The sequence below is a fragment of the Rhinolophus sinicus genome, chromosome 3, assembly GCF_057876585.1.
Source record: "Rhinolophus sinicus isolate RSI-liver-muscle chromosome 3, RSI-T2T, whole genome shotgun sequence".
Taxonomy (NCBI): Eukaryota; Metazoa; Chordata; class Mammalia; order Chiroptera; family Rhinolophidae; genus Rhinolophus; species Rhinolophus sinicus.
In genome coordinates this window covers 191,012,797-191,036,700 of record NC_142503.1, presented here as the reverse complement: position 1 = coordinate 191,036,700, position 23,904 = coordinate 191,012,797, and the positions used below count along the sequence as shown (strand labels likewise).

The 23,904-nt window shown below is 48.6% G+C and overlaps 1 protein-coding gene across 6 annotated transcripts in view; it reads right to left on the bottom strand.

Moving 5' to 3' along the window:
* The window catches only part of DGLUCY (D-glutamate cyclase), a 79,757-nt gene that overhangs the window by 14,564 nt on the left and 41,289 nt on the right, over positions 1–23,904 (bottom strand). For 4 of the 6 annotated variants that reach the window (XR_016020931.1, XR_016020930.1, XM_019745117.3 and 1 more), the window contains exons 9-13: positions 21,771–21,870; positions 17,381–17,529; positions 13,034–13,153; positions 9,790–9,941; positions 4,242–4,379 (exon numbers count right to left, since the gene is read on the bottom strand). Coding sequence is in view for 4 of the 6 variants with exons in the window: in XM_019745117.3 (XP_019600676.3) it covers positions 4,242–4,379; positions 9,790–9,941; positions 13,034–13,153; positions 17,381–17,529; positions 21,771–21,870 (659 nt within the window). In the remaining 2 variants the exon portion in view is untranslated. Of the gene's footprint in view, positions 1–3,785; positions 4,380–9,789; positions 9,942–13,033; positions 13,154–17,380; positions 17,530–21,770; positions 21,871–23,904 lie in introns of those variants that run through there. The other 2 variants (XM_088797452.1, XM_074327034.2) reach the window with 1 other exon arrangement.

The window sequence follows — 23,904 nt, the reverse complement described above, 5'->3', positions numbered from 1 at the left end:
TCCCCTCTGAGGATGGAGCCTAGCCCTGTGGTTTGGAGAGTATCACTCTTTCTGTCCTTGGACACATGACCTCTTCTACACGCTGAGTAGCTGCCAAGGGAGGGCTTAATCAGACCCTCCTTACCAGGGAAGATTGCCAACGCAGAAAGGCCTGCTGCAGTCATCTGTCGGGGGTTGTCCTGTTTTGTCTGGGGAGGCCCACATCTGTTGACCAGCCTTTTTAGGCTGGAGCATCTCCTTAGTAGTGGCAGGCTCCATGTTTATTGCTAAGGATTAACTGCATCGTATGAGAATGTAAATTTGGTTTTGGTTACTTAATCCCTCTCTGGGTCAGATTCCTGGAGTCCTGAAGTGTTCCGGAAGAGTCAATGCTTCTTCCAAACAGACTGAGGACATTATGGGAGCTTAAGAATCCTTTCTCTCCTGAGAGAATCGGTGGAGGGAAAGGTCCATCTGGTTTGGACGGAGGTGGAAGAAGCCATTAGATCCCTTTCTTATTCACCAGTGTTAAGGCTCATCTTCCTGTTTACAGAAAGTGGGCTGTGGGTCGGCCAGACAAGAGTGTGAGAAATTTTCAGCATAGTACACATCCTCATTTGCTGAGAGAGAGAGAGCCAATATCTGTCCCTCTTGGTTCGAAGCTTTTCAGAAAAACCTGCGTTTTATGGCTCGCCCTACTGTAGTCCCCCTGAATTCATCTGGCAAGACAATGGCGTCTGACAACAGTCACCCTGAGTCACAGTGGTGCCCAGAACTCTGGGGACATGGTGGGATTTCAATTCTATTTGCTTTAAAATTATTGTAAGGACACTGTGATATGAGACTCTAGATATCAGTGCTGGAATGGACCATAGAAGCCATGATGTCCAATCCCCTCTACATGATGTATGTTCCCCAAAACGATAGTCCAATTTCTCTACAAATGCCACCAATGACACCAGTTTGCTACTACCCAAGGCGAGTTGTTCCGAGGTTGGGAAGACTCCCAATGAGCCAAAGTGAACCCACTTTTCCTACTGGCCTTAGTTCTGGCTCCTGGAGCCATGTGACCGTGTAGGGACTGATACTTGAAGACAACTCTCATCTCCTGTTTCTTAGTGTTAACCCCCCCACAACCTTGTATTAGACACGGCTGGATTGTATTGCAGTCTATCCCTGCCAAACCACAGTGCCTTAAAACAATAAAAGTTTCTCTCCTGTTCATGCGAAATCCATTGAGCGGCTGCTTTCTGACAAGTCTTTCTCCAAGTGATGGCAGTGAGTCAGGATTCTTCCATCAGGGGTCCTGTTCCATCATGGGGTCTTCCTCTTCCATCCATACAGGTAGAGGAAGCTGCACAGAGAGACTCACACGGTGTTTATGGCCAAGTCTGGAAGTGGTTGCTATCTCTGCTGCTCACATTCCATTGGCCGGATCCCAGTCACATGGCCCCAACCTAACTGCAAGGGAGGCTGGGAAATAGAGTTTTCCTATGTGTGCCGGAAGAGGAAGCAGAATTGGTGAACATCCGGTTAGTCTCTGACAGACAGCTGTCCAAGCCACCTCCACTTACTAGGTTTTAAAGCGTTCACCATCCTGTACCTCATCCGAACAAAACCCACTTCTTTAACTGTGGTGCTTGGGTCTGAAATGATACTAAGTCGGCCTGATCTGCATGGAGGAGAGGGGACCTTCCACTTACCTCCCTGTGCTTCTGTCGATGCCTTGGCTTTTCCGGCAAGCACATCACACCCATCACTAACATATGCTGGTTCTATGTGAGTTGCCATTAAGCCACAACTTCTCCATCCTGCTAGAGCTGTGGCCTTTGGGATCGGAGGGTTAGGCTCCATTGTGGGGCCAGTGGAGCCCACATGGAGTTGGTAGAAAGGAGCAAAACGCAGGGGACGGGCGGTGAGCAGAGCCTGTGCCATGAGACGTAGGCACTTCCTCAAGGGGATGCCTGGACCAGCTGAGCGACAGGCGGCACTTGGCCCAAGGGGCTAGGGAGCCCCGGCCCCCTTAGCTGGTTCGCTTGCCTGCAGGGTCTGGGGGGCATACACACCCCAACGTGACCAGGGTCTCCAGCCTCCCCTTGAGCACCAGCAGAGCACCCCCCAGACACTGTTTCTCAGGCCCCCTGCCCCCAACATTCCTGGAAATGCCCAGGGATGCTCCCGTCCTCCAGGAATCCATCCTGGTGGACGCCCCAGCCCATCTCCAACCCCACCATTCCCTGTGCAAGGACAGGGTCACCTCTTGTCCCCTTGTAACCAGCTTCTCCAGCTTACAGCCACGCTCACCATGCCACCCCACATGTGGACACAAGCCCCTCCCCAAAGCACAGCAAAGACCAGGACAAAACTAAGTAAAACTTTACGAAAGGCCTGAGCAGAAACCATGCTGTGGAACAGGACAGCATGACAGCTGGATCCTGCACGACTGCTAAGAGCTCTTCTCCTGGCCCTGCCCCACACCTGAGCCCCTGCCGCAGGGCCACAGGCCGGCCACTCCCTGCAGAGGGGCCTTTACACACCTCACTCCACAGGGAGGACCCCTGCACAGCCTTCTCTGGACTCCACTCAGGTCTCAGCCTCTTTCCCAAATGACTTAATCATTTCCCCATAAACTTCTGCCCACAGCGAGGGGAACCTATTACATGGTCATGCCTCAAACTTCCCTAGGCCGAAACACAATCGCTAGTACTGTTGCAAAACCAAGGGCCCATTAGTGACTTCTCCCAAAATGTGAGTCAGAAGAATGCTGGCAGCTTTACCAAAGTGATGTTTTCTCTCATCTAGCCATCAAGATCTCAAAAATTCCAGGGCCCACTCTCAATCAGAGGCCCCCATTACATGGAGCTCTGCGGTCTCAGGTCAGAGACAAAAACTGGAAGTGGAGGAAACGTGGCCAGTGAAGCTTAGCGCTGAGGTGGGTTCCGGGAGCTGGGAGAAGCTGCAGATGGGGACTGTGAGCTCATTCCACTGGGCGCACCCACCCTGATGCCACACCAGCAGAAGCACAGACCTGGAGGTGGGGACACCCCACCAGAATGACACAGGGAGGCCTGGACCGTCCCCACCCCAGCTACTTGTGAGCAGGGGCTTCACCATGTCCCTGTGTAGGGAGCGCTGGGAGTTAAGCCCAGGTCATTTTACTATACCCTTCGGCATTACTGTTGAGTGTACAATTAGAGGTACTGTCTGCAGCATGTGTTCCATACTTTACAACTAATGCTCCTTAAAGACTCAAACGAGACATGTTTAAGGAAACCAAACAGCAGGCTCAGTAAGTATTGAGGCCTCGCTGGGAAGCAGGACCACCCCATCTGGATGAGCCATCACGGTCCAGTATGTGAGTTAACGGGATGTGGTCCGTGACGCTGCTTCTGATTCTGTTGGGAAATGCTCCGTGGGAGGGTATAAGAAGACAGGGCAAGCTGGCTCGAGTCGTCTAGGAGGCTTCTGGGAGTGAGCCAAGCCCCGGACTGTCTGACCCAGCCCCAGGCTCCAGAGACGTGGCCACCCTCCTACACAGGGAGGGCTAAGCGTGCGGCTCCAGGCTGGGGCGAGCAGAGGGGGAGGAGGTGGAAGAAGTGTCAGGCTCTGTCTGGGGGCTCAGGAGGTGTGGGGTGAAGGGAGGTAAGGGGCAGAGGGGAGGCAACAGTGGAAAATGTAAGGTTGAGGGATCTTGTGCCGAAGAAAACAAAATGCTGTTTGAAAAAGAAAGCATTTCAAAGGTATAAATATTTTGGTGGTGGTGGTGGTGAGTAAACCTTGAATAGAGTCCCAGAGCTTCATAAATATACACTACACATTTGTACGGTTTATTATTTCTTAATTAGCCTCGGGGATTGTTCTATGGCCGTGGTGACGCCCGCTCTTTTGTCTGCCTGGTAGGTAATTGCTCACTTTTGTCCCCATAAGGGACTGGTCAGAAGACTCTCAGAGCACACCACTTGGGTGGCCTGAAGAAGCCAGGGCGAAGGAGGGTTGAAATCAATGCCTCTAGCCCTTTACGCATAAAAGCAAAAACTGGAAAACCCTGGAGAAACGTTTCCTTGGCCCACCTGCACTACACCCCCCGCCCCAGGAAGTGGGCATGCAGTGTCCCGGGCAGCGTACAGAGCTCACCCAGGGCTGGTGTTCATTTCAAAGCTGTGGTAGAAAGAAGCTGCAGCCCTGGGGTGTCCTCCCTAGATCCAGGCGTGGCCATCTGGTACGCACTCCACATGCATGTAACATGTATGTCACACGCTCACCGAGGTGACGTCCAGCAGCTTCTGGATGATCTGGGTGTGTGTGCCGTGGAAGGGCAGCCCGTCCACCTCCATGCCCACGACGCCCGAGACGCCACTCCGGACTTTGTGCCTCACCAGGATGCCCAGCATTTTTTCTTCCTGGAAAAAATTATGGCAGAGATAGAAATAGTGAAGAGGGAGGAAAAAAGAAATACAAACGAGTCTCAGAGAAAGAGCATTTGACTTGCCTGGTCTCTTTTTTAAAAATACACTTTTGGTTAAAAATACTAATGCCACTGGGAAACTCATAATGAGAAAAACCTGTCCTACATCATGCCTCATTGGCCCCCAAACCCACTCTCAGAAGCATCCACTTTGAACAGTTTGGGCTCTTTCGTTGGCTAGTTATCTTCATGTAACCAATATGCTTTTTATGGAAACCTGCGCTTTCATAACAAACACAAAAGAGTCACTCCTTTTCCAGTTGCAGCCTGGGGTACTTCCTGCCAACCTCGCCCCTGCCTAGCTCTGGATTACCTGCTACTGTTCTTTGTGCCAGGAAGGCCCCCATTCCTCCTGAGACCCCACTGTTAGCCTCCTGTGGGGCATGCGCCAAGTCCTGCTGCTGTCATCTTCTAGATGTTACCTGGTGTAGTTGTGGGAGCATCTGCCACGCGCAGAGCCATTAAGGAAAAGCAGCCCATCCTGATGCTATAGCCCAGGGTCCAGCAGGAAGAGTGGTTTGCTCTGACAGGTCTGACTTGGGTCTTTCCTGGCAGGTGTTTTAACCTGTCTGTGCCTCAGTGTCCTCATCTGTATAATGGGCAGATTGATGATAATAATAATGCCACCTTCAGAGGGTTGTTGGGAGGACTAAATGAGATAATACAAATAAAGTATCTAGCATGGTCCTTGGCACACAGTAGGTGTTCATGAAATGAGACAGGTTATTATTAGCAGGACTGGATCCCTGGTCTTTAGCCCAGAGGTTTCTTAAGTAATGTGATTCCCCTCCTTCTCTCTCCCTCGAAAAAGGTCCCAAAGAACCACTTGACTAAGCCACTAAGCTGTCTGTCCCAGCTGAATAGCTATCGTCCCCCTGACCATAGGTGGGTCTTAGGTAAAGATAAAAGGAAAGAGGACAGTGCCTGAAGGGCAGAAGTCAAACACATCCTCTCCCTCTTCCTCCTCCACAAAAAGAGAAGGGGATGAGAGGAGGGGACCAAGGAATCTATAACAGGGAGATTTGACAGATGTGAGAAGGGCTCTCACCGTCCTGCTCAGCCATTTCTAATTCACTCCATTGCCCATGGAAGTTTTACTGAGCACCTGCTATGTGCCAGGCCCTGAACCAGAGATACAGTGGTGAGTGTGACATGGTCCCTGCCACCAGGGGGTTCACAGTCCAGATGAGTGCTCAAGTAGGCACAATCCATGGGGATCATAGCACAGAGCAGGGGTACCCAACCCCGCTTATTGGAGTGACTCAAGGAAGACTTTCAGGAGGAGGGACAACTACGATCACAGGTGACAAAAGAGCAGAAATGAGCCAAGTGAGGGGCTATGAGGAACACTCACTGAAAACTTTTCAAAACAATGGAGAAAGCCTTGGCAAATGTCACCTGGGAACTGTCTCTACTCTCAGCTGGCCTGAGGGCCTGTATTTCAGTCCTGCCCTGGGGGCCAGGGTGGGAGGCAGGCCCAAGAGCATTTCCAGAAAGCTGTTTGTGCAACAAACAGCTTTCCAGGAGCCACCCAACCCAGAGTGGCATTTCCTGCCCTTTGTTTGGGCTTTATTATCCCATTTCTCTTCTCCATTGGGTCATATCCTTTCTTTATAGGGGAATGTTTCTGGGACCATGGGGCCATTTCCTCCCAGCATACTGCCTGCCCCCACCACTCATATCCTTCTGGGTCCCAGGGAGGGCTGTGGGGGTCCTGAGGGTTCACGTGACCAATCAACAGGAACTGGCTGGCACCCAGCCTCTACGAGCCCCAGGGATCAGCTAAGCCAGCAGTGACTGCCTGCCAATTTCCAGGAATCGCCATCTTCCAGGAGGCCTCTCCAAGTGGAGGTGGTGGTGATGGGGGGAGAGTGGCTGGAGGCAGAGCGCCTGGAGGCTGCACTCCGGCCCAGGCTGAGACAGTGGGGCAGGGGTGGAAGGATGGAGGCAGAGTGTACCAGGCATGGGGCCTTGTTCATTGTGAGTGGGGAAAGGGGCCCCAGGATGACCTCTGGGCTTAGAGCCCGAGTGTGTGCGTGGTCACCAGGGATTCACATTGGGAGCACAGCAGGCTGGCGTTCATGGCTCAGTGACATCGCTGTTCACAGTGGGGTGGGAGAAAGGGTTCTGCTGGGAAGCTGGAACTGCTCTGTACGGTGATCTTGGTGATGGCTACACAGGTATATGTATTAGGTCGGTGCGAGAGTAATTGTGGTTTTCGCAATTGTTAACCTTTTAAACCGTAATACTTTTGCACCAATTTAATATATGTAAAAATTCATCCAATGTACACTTAAGGTTGATGTATTTTACTCTGTCAGTTATGCCTCATAAAAAAATTATAAAGAAAAAAAGTAGAGTGAGATGAAAGTACTGGAAGAGAACGGAAGCCCAGGATGAAGCCAGGGGCCATGTTCCTACCTGTCTGTATAATCCATCCATCTATTATCCTCTCATCCATTGGTCTTATCTTCTCATCCATCCATCCATACACCCACCTATCGATCCACCTAGCTAGGCAGCCAGCAGTCCCTCTGTCCGTCCATCCATTCTCCATTCTCCATCCATCCATCCATCCATCCATCCATCCATCCATCCATCCATCCATCCATCCATTCTTCCATCCATCCATCCATCCATCCATCCATCCATCCATCCATCCATCCATCCATCCATCCATTCTTCCATTCTTTCATCCATCCATCCATCCATCCATCCATCCATCCATCCATCCATCCATCCAACCACCCTTAGTCCCTCCTGTAAGGTGTCATCAATCAGCTCTTGGCCCCTGACAAGGTGTGGGGAGTGCTCTCCAGACATTTGCTCTGCCCTTAAGTAAAACACCAGGGCACAGCCAAGGGCCTTAGTGGGCCTGGGTGTGGCCATCTTCCCTGGGATCCTCAGCACCATGCCCACTCCTGATACAGTTACGATTAGACTCCGAAAAACTGTCCCTAAATGTGGGGAGGCCCTACTTACAAGCAACTCACAGACTAGAGATGAGGGACATTCCTTCGCCTCCCACCAATGAAGCTTTACCGCCATCTCAGGCCACAGCTCTGCCCAGCATCTCCTAATGACTCAGGGACCGCCGTGGAGTGACCCACAGAATTTTATTTTAACCATTCTAGTTATTCTCCTGAACGCGGCGCCACATCATGTCCCCGCACCTTTGCTTATGTGGGTCCTGCTGCCTAGAAGGCCCTTCCCACCCTTCCTTACCTGACTACTTATATCCTGCTTACCCTCTAAGACCCAGCTGAGTGCCACCTCCTCCAGGCAGCCTTCCTTGAACTCTCTGAATGAGTTAGATACCCGTTCTCTGTGTTCCCACAGCAGCTGCTGTGCACATTTCCATCCTGGCTTCTGAAATTACCTTTCCTATGTTGTCCCTGCTGTGTGAAGTAGGAATATTCTCCTGTGAGCCCCCAAATGAAGGAGGAGTATGTCTCTGTGAGTCCCCAAATGATATAGGGGACTTTGGAGTGAGTGAGTGCCAGGATCGTGTCTCGTGAGACCAAAGAATGGAAACAGGGAGCCAGGGGAGGCAAAGAGTTTTAAAAAGAGGAGAGTTTATTGAAAGCCAAGGGTTAGAGCTCCCGAGCGGGAAGGGGTCCCGAATGGGGGTGCCCCATGACTGAGGCAAAAGCTCTTACTTTTATACCTTCCCTTGCTTGCTTGGGGAAGGGGAGCTATTTGAAGAAGGGAACTGTTTGAAGAAGTGAACTGGCACCTTCTAATGAAATTCATCTACCAGGTTTGTTCTGCTTGCCTATCCTAAAGGAATTAGCAAAATAACCCAGTCTTATCTATCAGATCTGCTCCATTTGTCAGGCCAAAAGGAATTTTATGATTAACCTCAAGGTGTTGTTACATTTTGCCCTGGAACGAAGGAGCGATTTCAAAACCTGGAGTTTTAGGATATGGCTGTCTTTGTTTATTCCACCAGGGACTTCCCCGTCTACCTAGGGACATGCTAGCTAACCTGTTGCTAGCTAACCTGTCTCATGTGGATCCAGAGTTCCCCACCCAGCGGCCAGGTGAGACCCCTGACTGTCTCCCAGAGCAAGCCTAGGTCTGGCCCAGAGGAGGGGCTCAACAAACATATGTTAGTACTTTTCCTTTAAAAATGTTCCTTTTTATTTTCTTTATAAGGGTGGTACATTATTAATACATTTATGAAGGACTGGGTGGAAACATGAAAGGAGAATTTTCCATCCCCAGAGGGTAAGTGTTTGGGCTGTGTGAATGTGTTTGACCAGGTTCATTCTTTTGTGTCTGTGTGAATCAGGAATCATGTGTGAGGCAGCCCCCTGAGTGGTTTCTTTTTCTTTCTTTCTTTTTTTTTTCCAGTTCAGATCCAGGAAGTGCAAAGAAAGCACAGAGGCCCTCTGGGTCCATGTAGGGCACAACATTTCCCCTGAAAATGTCACTTCAGCTGGCGAGCCCTGCCTCTCCCCTCCCCTAGGGCACCCTGGCTTTACCAGGAACTGGTGCCATTACCAGGAACTTGGAAACTTCCAAGCCATGTTGGGAAGAGCCCAAAGCATGGAGTCAGAGACCCAGACCCAGATTTCATCCCTGCCTCTTAGCTGGGTGGTGTTGGGCAAGCTGCCTCCCTTCCTGGAGCCTCAGCTCCCTCGTCTGTAACAGGGAGACACCACCAATCCAGGGAGGTGTTGGAGAGAAACAGGGCTGGTGGGCAGGAGGGAGAAAGAGACAGAGAAAGAAGGAGAGACAGGCAGAAGGAAAAAGGGACAGGAAAGGGTGTAAGACAGTGTCAAATAAGAAAAGAGGCAGCCAGAGGCTGTGGATACAGACCCTTTCCAGAAGTGAGGGGCTTTGGGGCCTCAGCCGTTGGCTAGCTGGGGACTTGTAATAACCACCCGCTCCATCTCAGCTGCTATCCCCAGTCTCAATGCTCAGGAACCTCCCTGCCTCTGGGATTGCCTTCCCAGAACAACTCTCTTCCCTGACACTGAAAACCAACCCTCTAATCCAGGGTCTCAAAGTGTGGCCCCAGCAGTGGCAATGTTACCTGGGAACTTATTTTTCCAACTGCAGTGCCATGGCCCCCACTGTACAGACAGGGGCAACGAGACTCACAGAGGCTGAGCAACTTGCCTAATGTCAAACTAGAAGGAACAGGGTCGTTTACATCAGAGCTTCCATAATCATTTAGGATCACTAATAGGTCAAAGGTGGCTGCCTGTTGGGAGACCTCTGGCTGTTGATAGGCAGCAGGGGTGCTGGCCCTGGGCTTATGGCTTGGAACACCAGCCCTACTCCGCATCCAGGAAAAAGGCTGCTTCCATGGGAATGGCCTGTGGGGGGTCTGTTACCTTAGTGATGGAGGGGAGGGCCTGAGCCCAGTTCTGTTCCCCAGGTGCTCTGGAGGGTCCAACTGCCTTCCTCAGGTAACGTTCATGGACCTCACATGAGTTCAGGATGTACAGAGCGCAGGCTAAGGCATAGCCCCCCCAGTTAGAAACACCTAGAATTAAAAAAAAAAAAAGATTCCAACATAGCATTGGAAAGGTCATGCGTTCCATCACCCTGCCTCCCAGCATCAGAAGTCCCATCAAAGGACGATCCAAGGACCACGAGCACCATGGTACCCGGAACTTGTTGGAAACACAAATTCTTGGGTTGCAGCCCAGACTTGCTTAATCGGAAACTCAGCAGGGGACTGGGGAGCAAGCTGAGTTTTAATATGCCCTCCAAGTGATTCCAATCCAAGACAAAGTTTGAGAAGCACTGAGCTAAACCATCTGGGTTATGTACTGTTAATGACCATCAGAGAAAAAGATTCAGGCTACAACCCTAGGAAGCCATTCCAGAACTCTCCATATGGCCACCCCGAATCCCCCACGCTGCATGGAAGCCAGTCCTCAGAGGGGCTAGGTAACAGCTCCATTATGCTGTGTTGCGTCACCTCTTCCCGTGCTGTCAGTCTCGCTTCCCTTCCTCTTTTATCAGCCAGCCCCAACAGGCTATTTCCCATTTTAGGGACTACCTCCTTGGCTCTTCTCTGAGGCCTGCTGGAGTTAGTTCTCCATTCAGTTGAAGAAGGATTGGTTAAGGACCTGGTAAGCTCTAGGTGCTAGAGGATCAAAAAAGAAAGAAGAGCTCCCCACCGGGGGAGGGAAAGGCTGTGCACAGAGCCCCCACCAGGGGAGAGAAAGGCTGTGCACAGAGCCAACCACAGGGTGGGGCCATCGTGAACGAGACATTCACAGAGGATTATGGGCGCACTGAGAAGGGACACTCATTCTGACTGGTTTAGGGAAGATTCACAGAAAAGGGTCATTTAATATGGGCCTTCTAGGCTGGGTACAATTTGCCAGAGGAAGGGTGAAGGTAGAAAAAAATCCAAATACCCAGTGAGTACAAAGGCACATGGAATGAAAATACAAGGCATATATCAGAACACTGTGGGTGAAGACCGTGTTGTGTTAATACTGTATTTCACGGATTCTAAGATTTTTTTTTTTTTTTTTTAATATTGACAGCTCTGAAATTGAGATGCCTCTTACAATCAATAGTTTCTTGCAGTTATCATTGGCATTGTTTTCCTTTCTTAGTGGAACATGAAATAATGGTAATTTTTGTCATCGATGGCATCTTACAGTCAACGGACTAGAGTAACTTGCTCTGATTGAATGCTTACAGTGCGTGGCACCGTTCTAACGCCTGACATGGATTAGCTCCTGGAGTCCTTATAACAAGCCTGTGAGGTACAAGTAGTAGTATTAGCATCTTCATTTACAAAACTGGGCAACAGATACAGAGGGGTTAAGTAACTTGCCTAAGGTCACACAGCTAGTAAGTGTGGACTTGAGATGTGAATTCAGGCTGCTGCCTCCAGAGCCCATGCTCTCTTTCTAAAAAAAATAATAATTTAAAAATATTTGATTGTGGTTAAAAACACATAATGAACTGACCATCTTCACCACCTTCAGGGCTCAGTAGTGTTAATCATTGAGCAACTTCAGTGCCCATACTCAACCTCCATGCAAATGTGGAAAATAAAAACATATTTGGGGAGTAACATTCAAGGGAAAGAGAAGTATTTAAAATGCAGCTCTACCAGGTAGAAGTGATCTAAAATGGGCATGTGTTGAGTCTGAGAATGAGAAGCCGACCTGCAAAACTAAAAATGCTGATTGTGTTATGTTGAGATGACGGTATTTTTGCCCTCTTCCCATCACCCTTCACCACCTGCCTTTTGAAAATGTCTATTGTATCGTAGTTACATCATCTTTTCTATTAAAAAATAAATTAAACCCATGGTGTGTTTGAGTGATGCCAGTGGCCATGCGTGGCTGTATCACGGGGTACATGGGGGCAATGAGGCTGAGAGGGGCCCCAAGACCAGGAAAGCAGGCTGGACTTGAGCCCACAGGCAGGGGCCCTGCTCTGGGAAGCCCTGTGAGACCCGAGTCCTACTGCTAACTCTGATTTCTCTGTTGGCTTGGGATGTAGGCACCAAACACTACAGGACAGCACAGTTTGGGTCCAGGGCACCATTGGCTCGTGGGCCCCATGGTGGGTTTTCTCTTCTCACTTCAGTCATACCTGCTTGGCTGTACTTGGGCCCAGAAAGTTGCTGACCTGCCAGGGCTGCCTCCATGCCTGGTGTCAGGAGCCGAGGATGGAGTGGGACAGGGCTGCTGCACCCCTAATTCGCTCTCCTGGGAGATCCACCTGCTTCCCTATTGCCTTCTCTTGACCACCCAGCCTGGAACAAGAGCAGCAAATCTGCTGTGACTGCCCAGCCAGGGTGACTTTACAAAGATTTCCTCGAATTCTCCCACATTATGGGCGACTACAGCAAGGTTTGGAAATAAGAGTTGCCAACTGCCTGATTCCAGAGCCATTGGTCTTTCTTGTCTACATTGAGCTGAAGGAACAGACACAGTTCTCTGTCCTCAGGTCCTGGCAGCTCCCAGCCTCTTTTCATCTCTCAGGCCCAAACCCACAGATTTTCATCCAAAGCTTTCATTCTGAACAACCCCTCTCTCCCCACTGCCAGCTGGGATCACCTCCTCTCTTTAGGGGACACGACCTGCTGTTAAAATCACATCAGTGATGCAGCTGGCCAAGCCCTTGGGGTGTGATCAATTATACAAAGAACCTACATTCTGGGTGGCAGATAAACGAGGAAATCTAAGGACTTCTAAAGAGATTCTCCAGAGGCTCCCTGCCCGCTCAGATCCAAGATCCCAGGATAAAGGAAACCCACAGATAATGGATCTGCCAACAGCAAGCAAACTCTGCAGGCCTGAGGGTTTGTTCTTCCTTTTCTGGGTGTCCCAGCTGAAAATCTAATGCAGAGTGGAGACCAGAGACATAGTGTGTCGAACATATTTTCATATGCTTACTTGCCATCTCTATATCTTTTTTGGTGAGGTGTCTGTTCAAGTCTTTTGCCCATTTTTTTCATTGGGCTGTTTCTTTTCTTATTGTTGAGTTTTAAGAGTTCTTTGTTTATTTTGGATAACGAGTTTCTGGCTGGACCAGCTCAAAGCCAGGTCCCTCCCCCTGGGCAGCCCAGCCTGACGGACAGGCCATCCAACCACTCACCAGCGATGACAGCAAAGTCAGCTTCCACATCACAGGCGATGACATCCCCATTTCGTATGTGGCGCTTCACAGCCTCCTTGACTTTGCCCATCCCAAGCTCGTTACCTCCATCACCGACCCCTGGAGGGAAGGGAAACTGAGTCAGTATACAGAATCAGGTAAAATGGGGGTGGTTGTGGGGCAACCCCTTCACACGTGCCTCGTTGCCTCAGGGAGGGGAAAGGGGTTGGCTCTCGCTATATTTTCAGACAACTAGGAGATGTTGTACATTTGCTTCGAGTATTCTAGAAACTTCTCTAGTTAAAAATGAGTGTGGCTATATCCCCTACTGGGTTATGTTCTCTATCACAGATGGAATGCCCTCTCTGCTGACGAGAGTATGGTGACACTCAGGACTTCCTGTCCTTTCCTGAGTGGCTCCTGCTCAGGGAGGGGCGGCAAGTCTCTGAGCCGCATTTTGTTGACCAGGTGGCATTCCACTGGTGGAAAAGAAGTGGTATGGATTTTTAAAGTCAATTCTGTCATTTCCTTTAAAGGCTTCGGTTTAAAGAATGTGAAGTGTACCCATGTCAGTTAATTTTAATTTTTAATTTTTAGTGTTAAGCTATGCCAACCAGAGGGGTGCCCCATTAAGATCTGGAGCAGCGTAATGAGGAATACACACCCCAGGGCTGGTTGGTTAGCAACTGAAAGAGACCAGTCTAAAGGCCAACCTGACAATCAGCACCAGAGTGTTTGTTAATGCACATAATACATGTTAGAACAGATATGTTAGAATAAATGAATGTTAGAAATTCTTTAATCCATTGGTGAAATGAATGGTTGTCAAGATAAGTGAACTGGCTGAAAATAGGAGCTCTTCAATGTCATCCTCACCCACAGCCAGGTTCAAGTTGTTTGCCATCCCAACCACAGCTGTGGTGATTTCTGCATCCTTCTCATCCTTGGAAAATCCTCTGACGTCACTGACAAACCTCTTGAGTGTTGTCTTCCAGATGCCATTCATACACTCCTTGGTGACATCAGCCCAAGCCCAAGCAAGGTTCTTGATTTAGTCATAGATGTTGTAATCCTTCCAGAATTGCAACAGTGTCTCCTCAGTGTCTTTCTCAGTTGCAGCAATAGTCTGGACAAAGGTCCTCCTCAGGCAGGAGGCCTTAAAAGCTGCTGTAACTCCTTGATCCATTGGTTGGATCAAAGGAGTGGTGTTTGGGGGGAGAAGCCTCACTTTCATATTGGGATGAAGATCACCAATAAAAGGATGACGTCTGGGAGTATTATCAACATAAGAAAAATCTTGAAAGGTATGTTATTCTCCAAACACACATCTCCATTTGACTGGAACAGCAATCCTGGAGGGGATCTTGGAAGAGGAGCTGGGTCACCCAGGACTTCTTGTTGCTCCTGCAGTGCACTGGCTCTGTGTGCTTACTGTTATGCTTGAAGGCCCAGGGTTCTCACTGTGTCAGATCACACAGGGTTTCAATGTGTAGCCTGCAACACTGCCCCAAGCAAGACGGTTGTCCTGTCCTTAGAAGCCATGAAACCTGACATTGACTTGGTTTGGATAAAAGTCCTTTCAGGCATCCATTTCCAGAAGAGCAAGTTTTCATCCATATTGAACATTTGCTCGGGCAAGCTCCACAATCAGCTTATCTAGAGTTTTCAAAGGTCCTTCAGCTGCCTTTACATGAGCACTCTCAGACTCGCCATTTACTTTAACATAACTGAATGAATAACAATTCTTGAATTGTTTAAACCACCCAGAGCTGGCAGGAAAAACATCATAGCTGGGTCAACATCGCAAACAAATGCTTTGCTTTGGCCGTGATCGTCATGGTGCTGACAGGGATACACTTCTGTGTCTGGTCTTCACTCCAGATTATTAGAAGTTTCTCCATGTCTGATATAAGCTGTTGTTGAATTGTTGTTAGTCTCATTGCCTTCCCTGTAACAGCTTCTGTCACTGGTTAATGATCTTTAAGCTACGGTAGAATGGGACATGTCTGACTGGCCAGCAACAGCCACCACTGATTTTCCACCTTCTTATCTTTAATCACTTTTCATTTCATTGCCAGGTCAATCACTCAACATGGTCTCTTACTGGCAACATTTGTAAGGGCTTTTGTATGCTTAGGGCCATGATGACAAGAAACACAAGATTGAATCAAACACAAGAGAAATGATACAATCAAGAGACATGGTAAATATGAGATGCCAGAGGCTGCTGCCGGCATAACACGGCATTTGGTTTTACAGCAAACTTTTTTTTATATATATATATATATAAGTAGAAAGAGTATACTCTAAAATAACGATAAAAGTGCAGTAATTACTAAACCACTAACATAGTCCTTTATTATCATTATTGAGTATTGTGTCCTGGACACAATTGTATGTGCCACACTTTTATATGGCTGGCCGCACAGTAGGTTTCTTTACAGCGGCCTCACCACAGACACGTGAGTGAGGCACTGCGCTGTGACGTTAGGATAGCTATGATGTCAGGAGGCAATAGGAACTTTTCAGTTCCATCATAATCTTATGGGACCACCATCACATACGTACGTGGTCCATACTGACTGAAACATCATCATACCATGCGTGATCGTATGACACAGTTTTTGCATCTGTTTCTACAAAGGCTTGGAAAATGTGGAAAATTCCACCAGGGGTTAGCGTTCAGTTGTAAGACGGTGGAGAGGAACTAGAGCTGACCCAACCTCGAGCATGAGAGACCTGGACGCGGCCAAAAGAATCAAACAATTGTGAATGACAAAGTTCCTTAGGTCCACACCCTGAGGATTTTTCTCAGAACAGTTTTCTAGATCGATGACAACCCAGTGAATGGAGAAAAATAATAACAACGTCTAGCATTCGTATTTTGTCTATTTCTGTCTCTGCTCTTTCGCATTTTCTGAATTTCATCCTGTTCACGCCTTAGGCCAGTCTTGTCCGTGGCCTTGTTTTTGTCACTGAGCTCGCAGAGTCTCTGAGAAGGGCAGGATTTGGGTAGTAAGTGTAAGGTGGATGTCTTGATTCTCAGTTGAGTGCTACATCCACGACAAGGCAGCTGCCTGGGGAAACTGAGGAATAAGGTGTTGATGGAGCAGAGGTGAGAAAGGACATTTAGGGGTGGCGCTGCTGGGCAGGGGCCTGTGGGAAGCCACAGAAGGCGCTTGCTTGGGCATCCAAGGGTCCACAAAGAGAGCAGTTTGAAGGTGTAAACAGCCAGTTCCACCTGCTTCCTCCGGAACCTTGGGGGCCTCATTTTGGGGGTGGGGATCAGCACAGATCGGGGGTCTGTTCACGAAGAAAAGAGCAGCTCCTTCAGACCCTGACTGCTCCTTTGGACTCAGAGACCCTTTCCTTCTCCACCCTGGGAATGCCTCCCCCAGAACTTAGGTCCTGCACCTGCCCAGCCCAGAGAGACAGGAAGCACGAAACCAACCGCCCTGTGGGGACCACACCCATGGCCTCTTCTGGGAAGACCAGAGCGGTTTGCAGAAATTTTCTACTTAGCCCGGAAGACTTTCATTGTCTCATCAAAACCTTAAAAGCCTAAGGAGACTAATGAGTCTGAGAAACACTCTGAAGAAAACAGATAAACACAGAATGACAAACATGCCTTAATGATTCCAGGGTCTGATGCCTACCTACCCCCAGGGGGTTCTCCTTAGGAGTTACATCAAGCTTTTCAGAAATTCATAGATTCCATGCAAAGCATACCTGGTAGTGTCCCGGGAGTCTGGGCTCTGCTCCTAATTCTCCTAGCAACATTAATTAGCTAGGCAACCTCAAGAAGCCCCACTAGACCTCACTTTTAGACACTACACCCTCTCTATCTACCCCACGGGGGTTTAAAGAGGCTTAGACATTATAATGAATGTGAAACCTCTTTGAAACCTATAAAAGTCTGTACAGATACAATCACACTATTATATCATTAGCAAGCAAAATATTGCACTAATCATATATTTATGTTTAAAAACTAATATGCTTCATAAGATGATGCATAGAAGCCCTGTACATGCATCCTATATGACCAACAATCATATGGCATGCCTCAATTTTATTGTTACTATTTTATTATTAGTTTTAATATTTTAGAGTTGGGCAAATGGAATATACTCGGTTACGTGTCATGTCCCTTCTTGCTTGTGGGAATACTGGATTTCTAAATGACGGTGGCATTATTGTATATACGGACCACAATAAACAAAGGCCATCTCTGGAGTGGGAAACAATGGTCTTCACAGGACTCTTTCCTGTCCTCTGTCCAACAGTCAATAAAAAGGCATTTAGTGAGGGCATGTTCTTGTTGAGTTCTTGGTGCCCCTTGCTTACCAGTTGATGAGATTCCAGGAATCTTCTGCGCAGCGAGGAAAAGGTCGTCAATGGGGTCAACCAAGTGCTTGACGTTCATTTTCCTCGCGTTGTAGTACCCGCCGTCCGCGGCCCTTCCTGTGCGCTCTATCGCCACCAGGTGGTCGAATCTGCCAGGAAGCGAGACACAGGTTCCTTACGGAGAGGGTGGCCGCTTGTCCGCGTGTGTTTGTGTGAAGGGCATTTCATTCTCTTTGATTCTTTCATTCCTACAGAACTTGGCCGAACACCTACTATGTGCCAGAGCCTGTGCCGCGGGCTAGTCTATCAGGTCATTTTAAGAAATAATGTCAGAATCTTTAGCATTTTATTAGGGTCAGAGGCTGTGAGAACAGGAAGGCTGATAGTCAGGGGGACCCTGCTGTCCCACCCAGATGGCCATTAACCAGTGGGGAGCCAGCACCCAGGGGTTGGAGTGTTGGCTGCTACCGGCCCACTGCTGCCCTCTTCCAGGATCTTGTTCCGTTTACAGACACAAACAGACTAAAAAGGAATTGAAATATTAGACAAATGAATCTACCGCAAGATAAACTTCTTTAGACAGAAGGAGAGAGATAAGGGGCACAGAGAGCATGGCAGTAAGAATGGGGGTTGTGGAATTGGGGCCATGTAGGTCCTCATGCCACTGGCCTTGGGTACGTCGCTTAACCTCGCTGAGCCGCATTTTCTGCATCTGTCAGATGACCTAACAACAGTGCCTGTTTCGTACAGTGTCGAAAGGGTTAAGTGAGAAAATGCACCTGAGGTGCTGAGCGTAGGGTCCCACACCTGCGCAGTGCGCACAGGAAGTGTTAGTGGTCGTGGCGGTTGTTATCAGGAGGAATATTGTTTTGATCATCCAATTTAAGAACATGAAAATTGTACTTTTATATCTCTTTAAATCTCCCCCAGGATGGAGTTCTTTAAAATCTCAACTCTGCTGTGGAAAACTGTGTGGTGGTTACTCAAAACATTTTAAATAGAATCACCACGTGACCCCACGATTCCACTTCTGGGTATAGAACTGAAAAGAACTGAGAGCTGGGTGTCGAAGAGGTATGTACACACCCATATTCCTAGCAGCATTATTCACAGTAGGCAAAACGGGGAAGCAACCCAAGTGTCCATTAACAGACAGACAAGCAAAGTGTGGTATGTACATGCAACGGCATGTGACTCGGTCTTAAAAAAGGAAGGAAATTCTGACACATGTACCAACATGGATGAATCTTGAGGACATTTTGCGAAGTGAAATAAGATTGTCACAAAAGGACAAAAACTGTATGATTCCACTTATATGAGGTCCCTAGAAGAGTCAAATTCATAGAAACAAAGTAGAATGGGAGTTGCCAGGGGCTGGAGGCTGGGGGAATGAGGAGTTAGTGTTTAATGGGGACAGAGTTTCAGTTTGGGAATATGGAAAAGTTCTGGAGACGGATGGTGGTCATCATTGAACAACAGTGTGTGTGTACTTGATAATACAGAATCGCATGCTTAAAAATAGTAAATTTTGTGTTATGTATATTTTACCACAATAAAAAAAATAGCTCTGAATGCTTTCTCTGTACATGCTTTTTAAAAACAAAGTCTCCATAAACGGCAGGATGGCTCAGTTGGTTAGAGCGTGAGCTCTGAACAACATGGTTGCCGGTTCGATTACCACAGGGACCAGTGAGCTGCGTCCTCCACAACTACATTGAAGACAACGAGCTGCTGCTGAGCTGTTGGAGGGGTGGTCAGATGGCTCAGCTGGTTAGAGCGCGAGCTCTCAACAACAAGGTTGCTGGTTCCCGCATGGGATGGTGCACTGCACCCCTTGCAACTAAGATTGAAAACGGTGACTGGACTTGGAGCTGAGCTGCACCCTCCACAACTAGATTGAAAGACAATGACTTGGAGCTGATGGGCCCTGGAGAAATACACTGTTCCCCAATATTCCCCAATAAAAAAAATAAATAACAACAACAAAGTCTTCATGCCTGTCATGCAGGGTGTCACGTGGGGTCTCAGCTTCTGCTCCCCACATAAGAACGCAGGACATGGTGAGGCCAAAAAGGAACACCCACGGAGCCATAGATAGGGGAGTCACACCACTATATTCTCATTGGTGGCTGGGCGAGACACACGAAGTAATATCCACACGATCCGCACTCCACCGTCCGCTTTTCGCCTGTCAACCAACCCACCAACAAGTGCAGTCACGGCAGTTACATCAGCAGGCAATTGGCCAACCGGCTACAGCCAACGGCCAACCAACACCCAAGCCAGCATCTCCCCATGCGAGGCCAAGAGCCTGGAAACTGCTCTCTGGGACTCTGTCCCCACAATGCCTGTCCATGTCCTTTGGTTGTTGTGGGGACAGAGCCAGGAGTGCAGTTTCCAGGCTCTCACCCTCACGTGGAAAGGTGCTGGCTGGGGTAGTAAATGGCCATCAACTGTGATTGGATGGCCATCAGCTGTGGCTAGTTGGCCGTCAGCTGTAACCAGTGAGCCATTGGCCACTAATATAACTGCCGTGGCTATGCTAGCAGAAAATGGGGGCTAGCAAGAAGATGGTGGCTGAACTAGCAAGAGCGGATTGCAATTAGCACGGTGGATTGCAGCTAGCAAGTGAGGTTGGTTGGCAGAGAGAAGTGAATGGCAGGCTGCGGGTGGCTCCTGCCTCCTGTGTCTCCAACCCAGCCGCCAGCGAGAATATGGTATGACTCCCCTATCTATGGCTCAGTGGGTGTTCCTTTTTGGCCTCACCATGTCCTGCGTTCTTATGTGGGGAGCGGGACCAGAGACCCCACATGACACTCCGCATGACAGTTGTGCTAGAACGCGGTGGCATCACCTATGCTTGAGCGGGTGCTGGAACGCGTTCCTGAGGCGGCATGCCATGCCCAGTGCAGGAAAGGCAGCCCCTGAGAAGCAGAACCAACAGGAAGAGGAGGGAGCTGTGACCCTGAGTTTCCTCCAGACCTATGTCAACCGTGATGAAAGGCAGGTGAGCACAAGAGCTCCAGTTGAGATCAATACAACCTCTGTCCTGGAAGAACCCTAACTCCCCATTTCCTCTGGCCCCTGGCAACGACCATTCTACTGTTTCTGGACCTTCCCCCCAGGAGAACTCAGTGACATACCTTGTGAAGGTGGGCTGATTTTTTTAGGCCAGAAGGGTCTATTTAGCATCTGTAGAAGGGACTTCACTTCTGGCAAGACTGCTCTTCTCCAAAAGTTCATGCCTCTTCTCCAAAGAGCAGAGTCCTCTCTCCCCACAGTCAGACCTGGCTTACGTCCCTCCACTCGGCACACAGAGCAACACCTGTGTTATCTGACATCAGGGTCCCACCCAAGAGAACTTTCTAGCTTCTCCCTGAGGAGCCAGAGTGTTGTTTGTATGCCAACCACTCAGGGAATGTGAACATTTCTAACATGCATCACTCACATGCTTGCAGCTTTAAGTGGCAAATCAGATGCACAATCAAACTTTCCCCTGGAGACTCAGGGTCTTCATTACAAGCACCTGGTTCTCATTACAAGCACCTGGTTCTCATTACAAGCACCTGGTTCTGTGAGAGCTGCACTACAGCTCTGCCCTCCAGGCCTGTTAGAGCGGAGTTCTCAAATTCTAAGTGGACACTTGTTAGTGGGCTGTGAAATAGATTCATTAGGTCGGGTCAGCATTTTCTGAAAAGCAGATGAGAATGGTAGAATAGAATAGTAGAGAATAGAATAGAATAGACTGGCATAGAAAATATCAGAGTACATTGCACGTAGCAAGAGTAAATATTGTTTTTTGAAACTTCTGTTTCAGGTGTGTGTGTGTGTGTGTGTTTTGCAATGCAAAATGTATTACTCTGGATTGTGGTCAAAAAGGTTTGCCAAGCAGTATATTAAAAGTTATAAGGTCTGAAATACATCCTATATACAATAGTGTTTTGCAGAATGTTTGAACACAACACTTAGTAAAAACTATACACACCTACAGTGTCACAAGCAAATACTCGTCATTACTATACGAGATATACAATATTTCATTTTCCTAAGGCGCTGGTTACCCCCCACTGAAACTATCTTATTTCTCTCTAATGGATCATGACCCAGTTTGAGAAACTGCTAGTTTTTGTTTCTTATAATTTCCCCTTCTTCTCCCTCTGTTAAGAAGATGTGCCGTCTCTCGGGGACCTGCTACTTCCAGAGACCCCGTGAAGCCCCCAGGATACTGTGCAGCCCCAGCCTCGCTGGTTCCTCCCGCCCATTGGCTCCCCGGGCTCATGACTTTACTGTCTCTGGGGGACTGAGGTGCGCAGGGATGTTGCTGTCAAAGTTGATAGCACATGGGGTTTTCCACTGTCCCCCACTTTAAGCCGGAAGGGGACACACATACCTAGGAGACTTCGGGTCCCTATTTTCACAGAGAAACGCCTGAGCTGCTTCCGCTGATCCACCTTGGTAAGTTAATATTGGGGTCTGTGTCTTCATAACACCTAGAGAAGAGAGGCAAAGGGGAGACCCATCAGCCCTGGCACTGCATTTTGGGAATTCGTGTTGGCTTTTGAGAAGCTTCTTTGGGGATGGTCATTTCCATTATTGCATGACACTTACCTGTAGGACACTTTGTTAGGGAAGCCAAGACCTCGACCCAGGGGACACTTAAGTTCGCTTGTAGTCCTGAGTAAAGGCCAGGTGGAGGTTGGGGGTGGAACCGGACCAGTGTCACCAGTACTGTGGGCCAGCACATATGCTCTACGTAGATGCCACAATGCCACCTGAACAGAGGCCTGTGCTGGGCCACTGTCATCGTGATTGCCGGGGACACATTTAGGTGTCCACAGTGACAGTGAGCCAGCCCTCTGCTAAGCATGTGACACACACGCTCTCATTTAATTTTCACAACACTTCTGTGTGATAAGAACCACTGTGATCCCCATTTTACAGAAGAGGAAAACTGAGGCTCACAAATGCTAAATCACTTGGGCAAAGCCAAGTCCGTAAGTCGGTGTTACAACACCAGTTCCCACCCAAAACAAGTTGCCTAACAGGGCAGGGAACACAACCCTAGCCCCAAGTGGGGTGGCACATGGGGGAGAAAGCCTCAGGAAAGGAAGGTCAGGGCAAGATGAGACCCCCCACACCTGAGCCACAAAGAACCAATTTATCAATATGGACAACTTATACTCAAGATGGAAGAAATGACTGCGTTTTTTCTTCTTTAAACATTTCCCAGGCCTCCGTTATAAAAAGAACTGAAATAATTTTCATTCAAAGGTCAAATCTCTTATATTTTCTTCATCCACACATCATGAAAGTTCTGTAAAATCCAGCACAGTACATCATACCCACTAAGCCACCGTGTGGGTGAGGCCCAGGGCTGAGCCGAAGGCCAGCGGGGCCTCTGAGCCTGTGTCCAGGTAAGCAGGAAGTCAGAGCGACTGCTGGGAAAGTGCTGGCTAAACATATCCACCAAACCAGCTGTTAGATGGAAATGAGTGCCGGCCTGTTGGCGGCCGCTGGCCCAGGTGGCTGTCACTTCTCCTTGATGACAACGCGGTCCCTTGGCTGTCCTTGTTCCTTGGCACTACTCCTTCCTTGTCTCTCTGCTGACTCCCCCTCTTCTCCCCCACCTCTTAACGGGGAGCATCCCAGGGTGCAATCTGGGGTCCTTTTCTCTGTCTCCACTTACTCCCTCAGTGATCTCACCCAGTGTCTTGACTTTAAAAGCCATTAATACGCCAACCGCTCTCCAATTTATCTTTGCAGCCCAGACGGCTCTCCTGAACTTGACTCGTAGATCTAACTGCCTGCTCGACTTCTCCACGTGCGTGTCTGGTAGTAGCTCACCATTTCAGTTACCCAGGCTCAATCCTGCACTCTTTAAAATTGTAATCGTAAAATACACATAACGTAGAATTTGCCATCTTACTCATTTTTAAGTGTACAGTTCTCTGCATTAAGGAAATTCATGTTGTTGTTTCACAGTCACCACCGTCCGTCTCCAGAATTTTTATATCTTCCCAAACTGAAACTCTGTCCCCATTAAACACTAACACCCCATTCCCCCGACCCCAGTCCCTGGTACCCACCCATGCTACTTTTTGTCCTTATGATTTTAATGACTCTAGGGACCTCATGGAAGTGCACTCATGCACCATTTGTCCCTTTGTGACTGGTTTATTTCACTTAGTGTAACGTCTTCTTGGTTCATCCATGTTGTAGCATGTGACAGGATTTCCTTCCTTTTTAAGACTGAATAATATTCCGTTGTATGTTGATGCCACATTTTGTTTATCCATTCATCCACCGACAGACACTTGGGTTGCTTCCACCTTCTGCCTATTGTGAATAATGCTGCCATGAACATGGGTGTGCAAATATCTGTACGAGTTCCTGCTTTCAGTTCTTCGGTGTATACCCAGAAGTGAAGTTGCCCAATCATACGGTATTTTTCTATTTTTAATTTTTTGAGGAACCACCTATCGTTTTCCACAGCAGCTGCACCATTTTACACGCCCACCAACAGT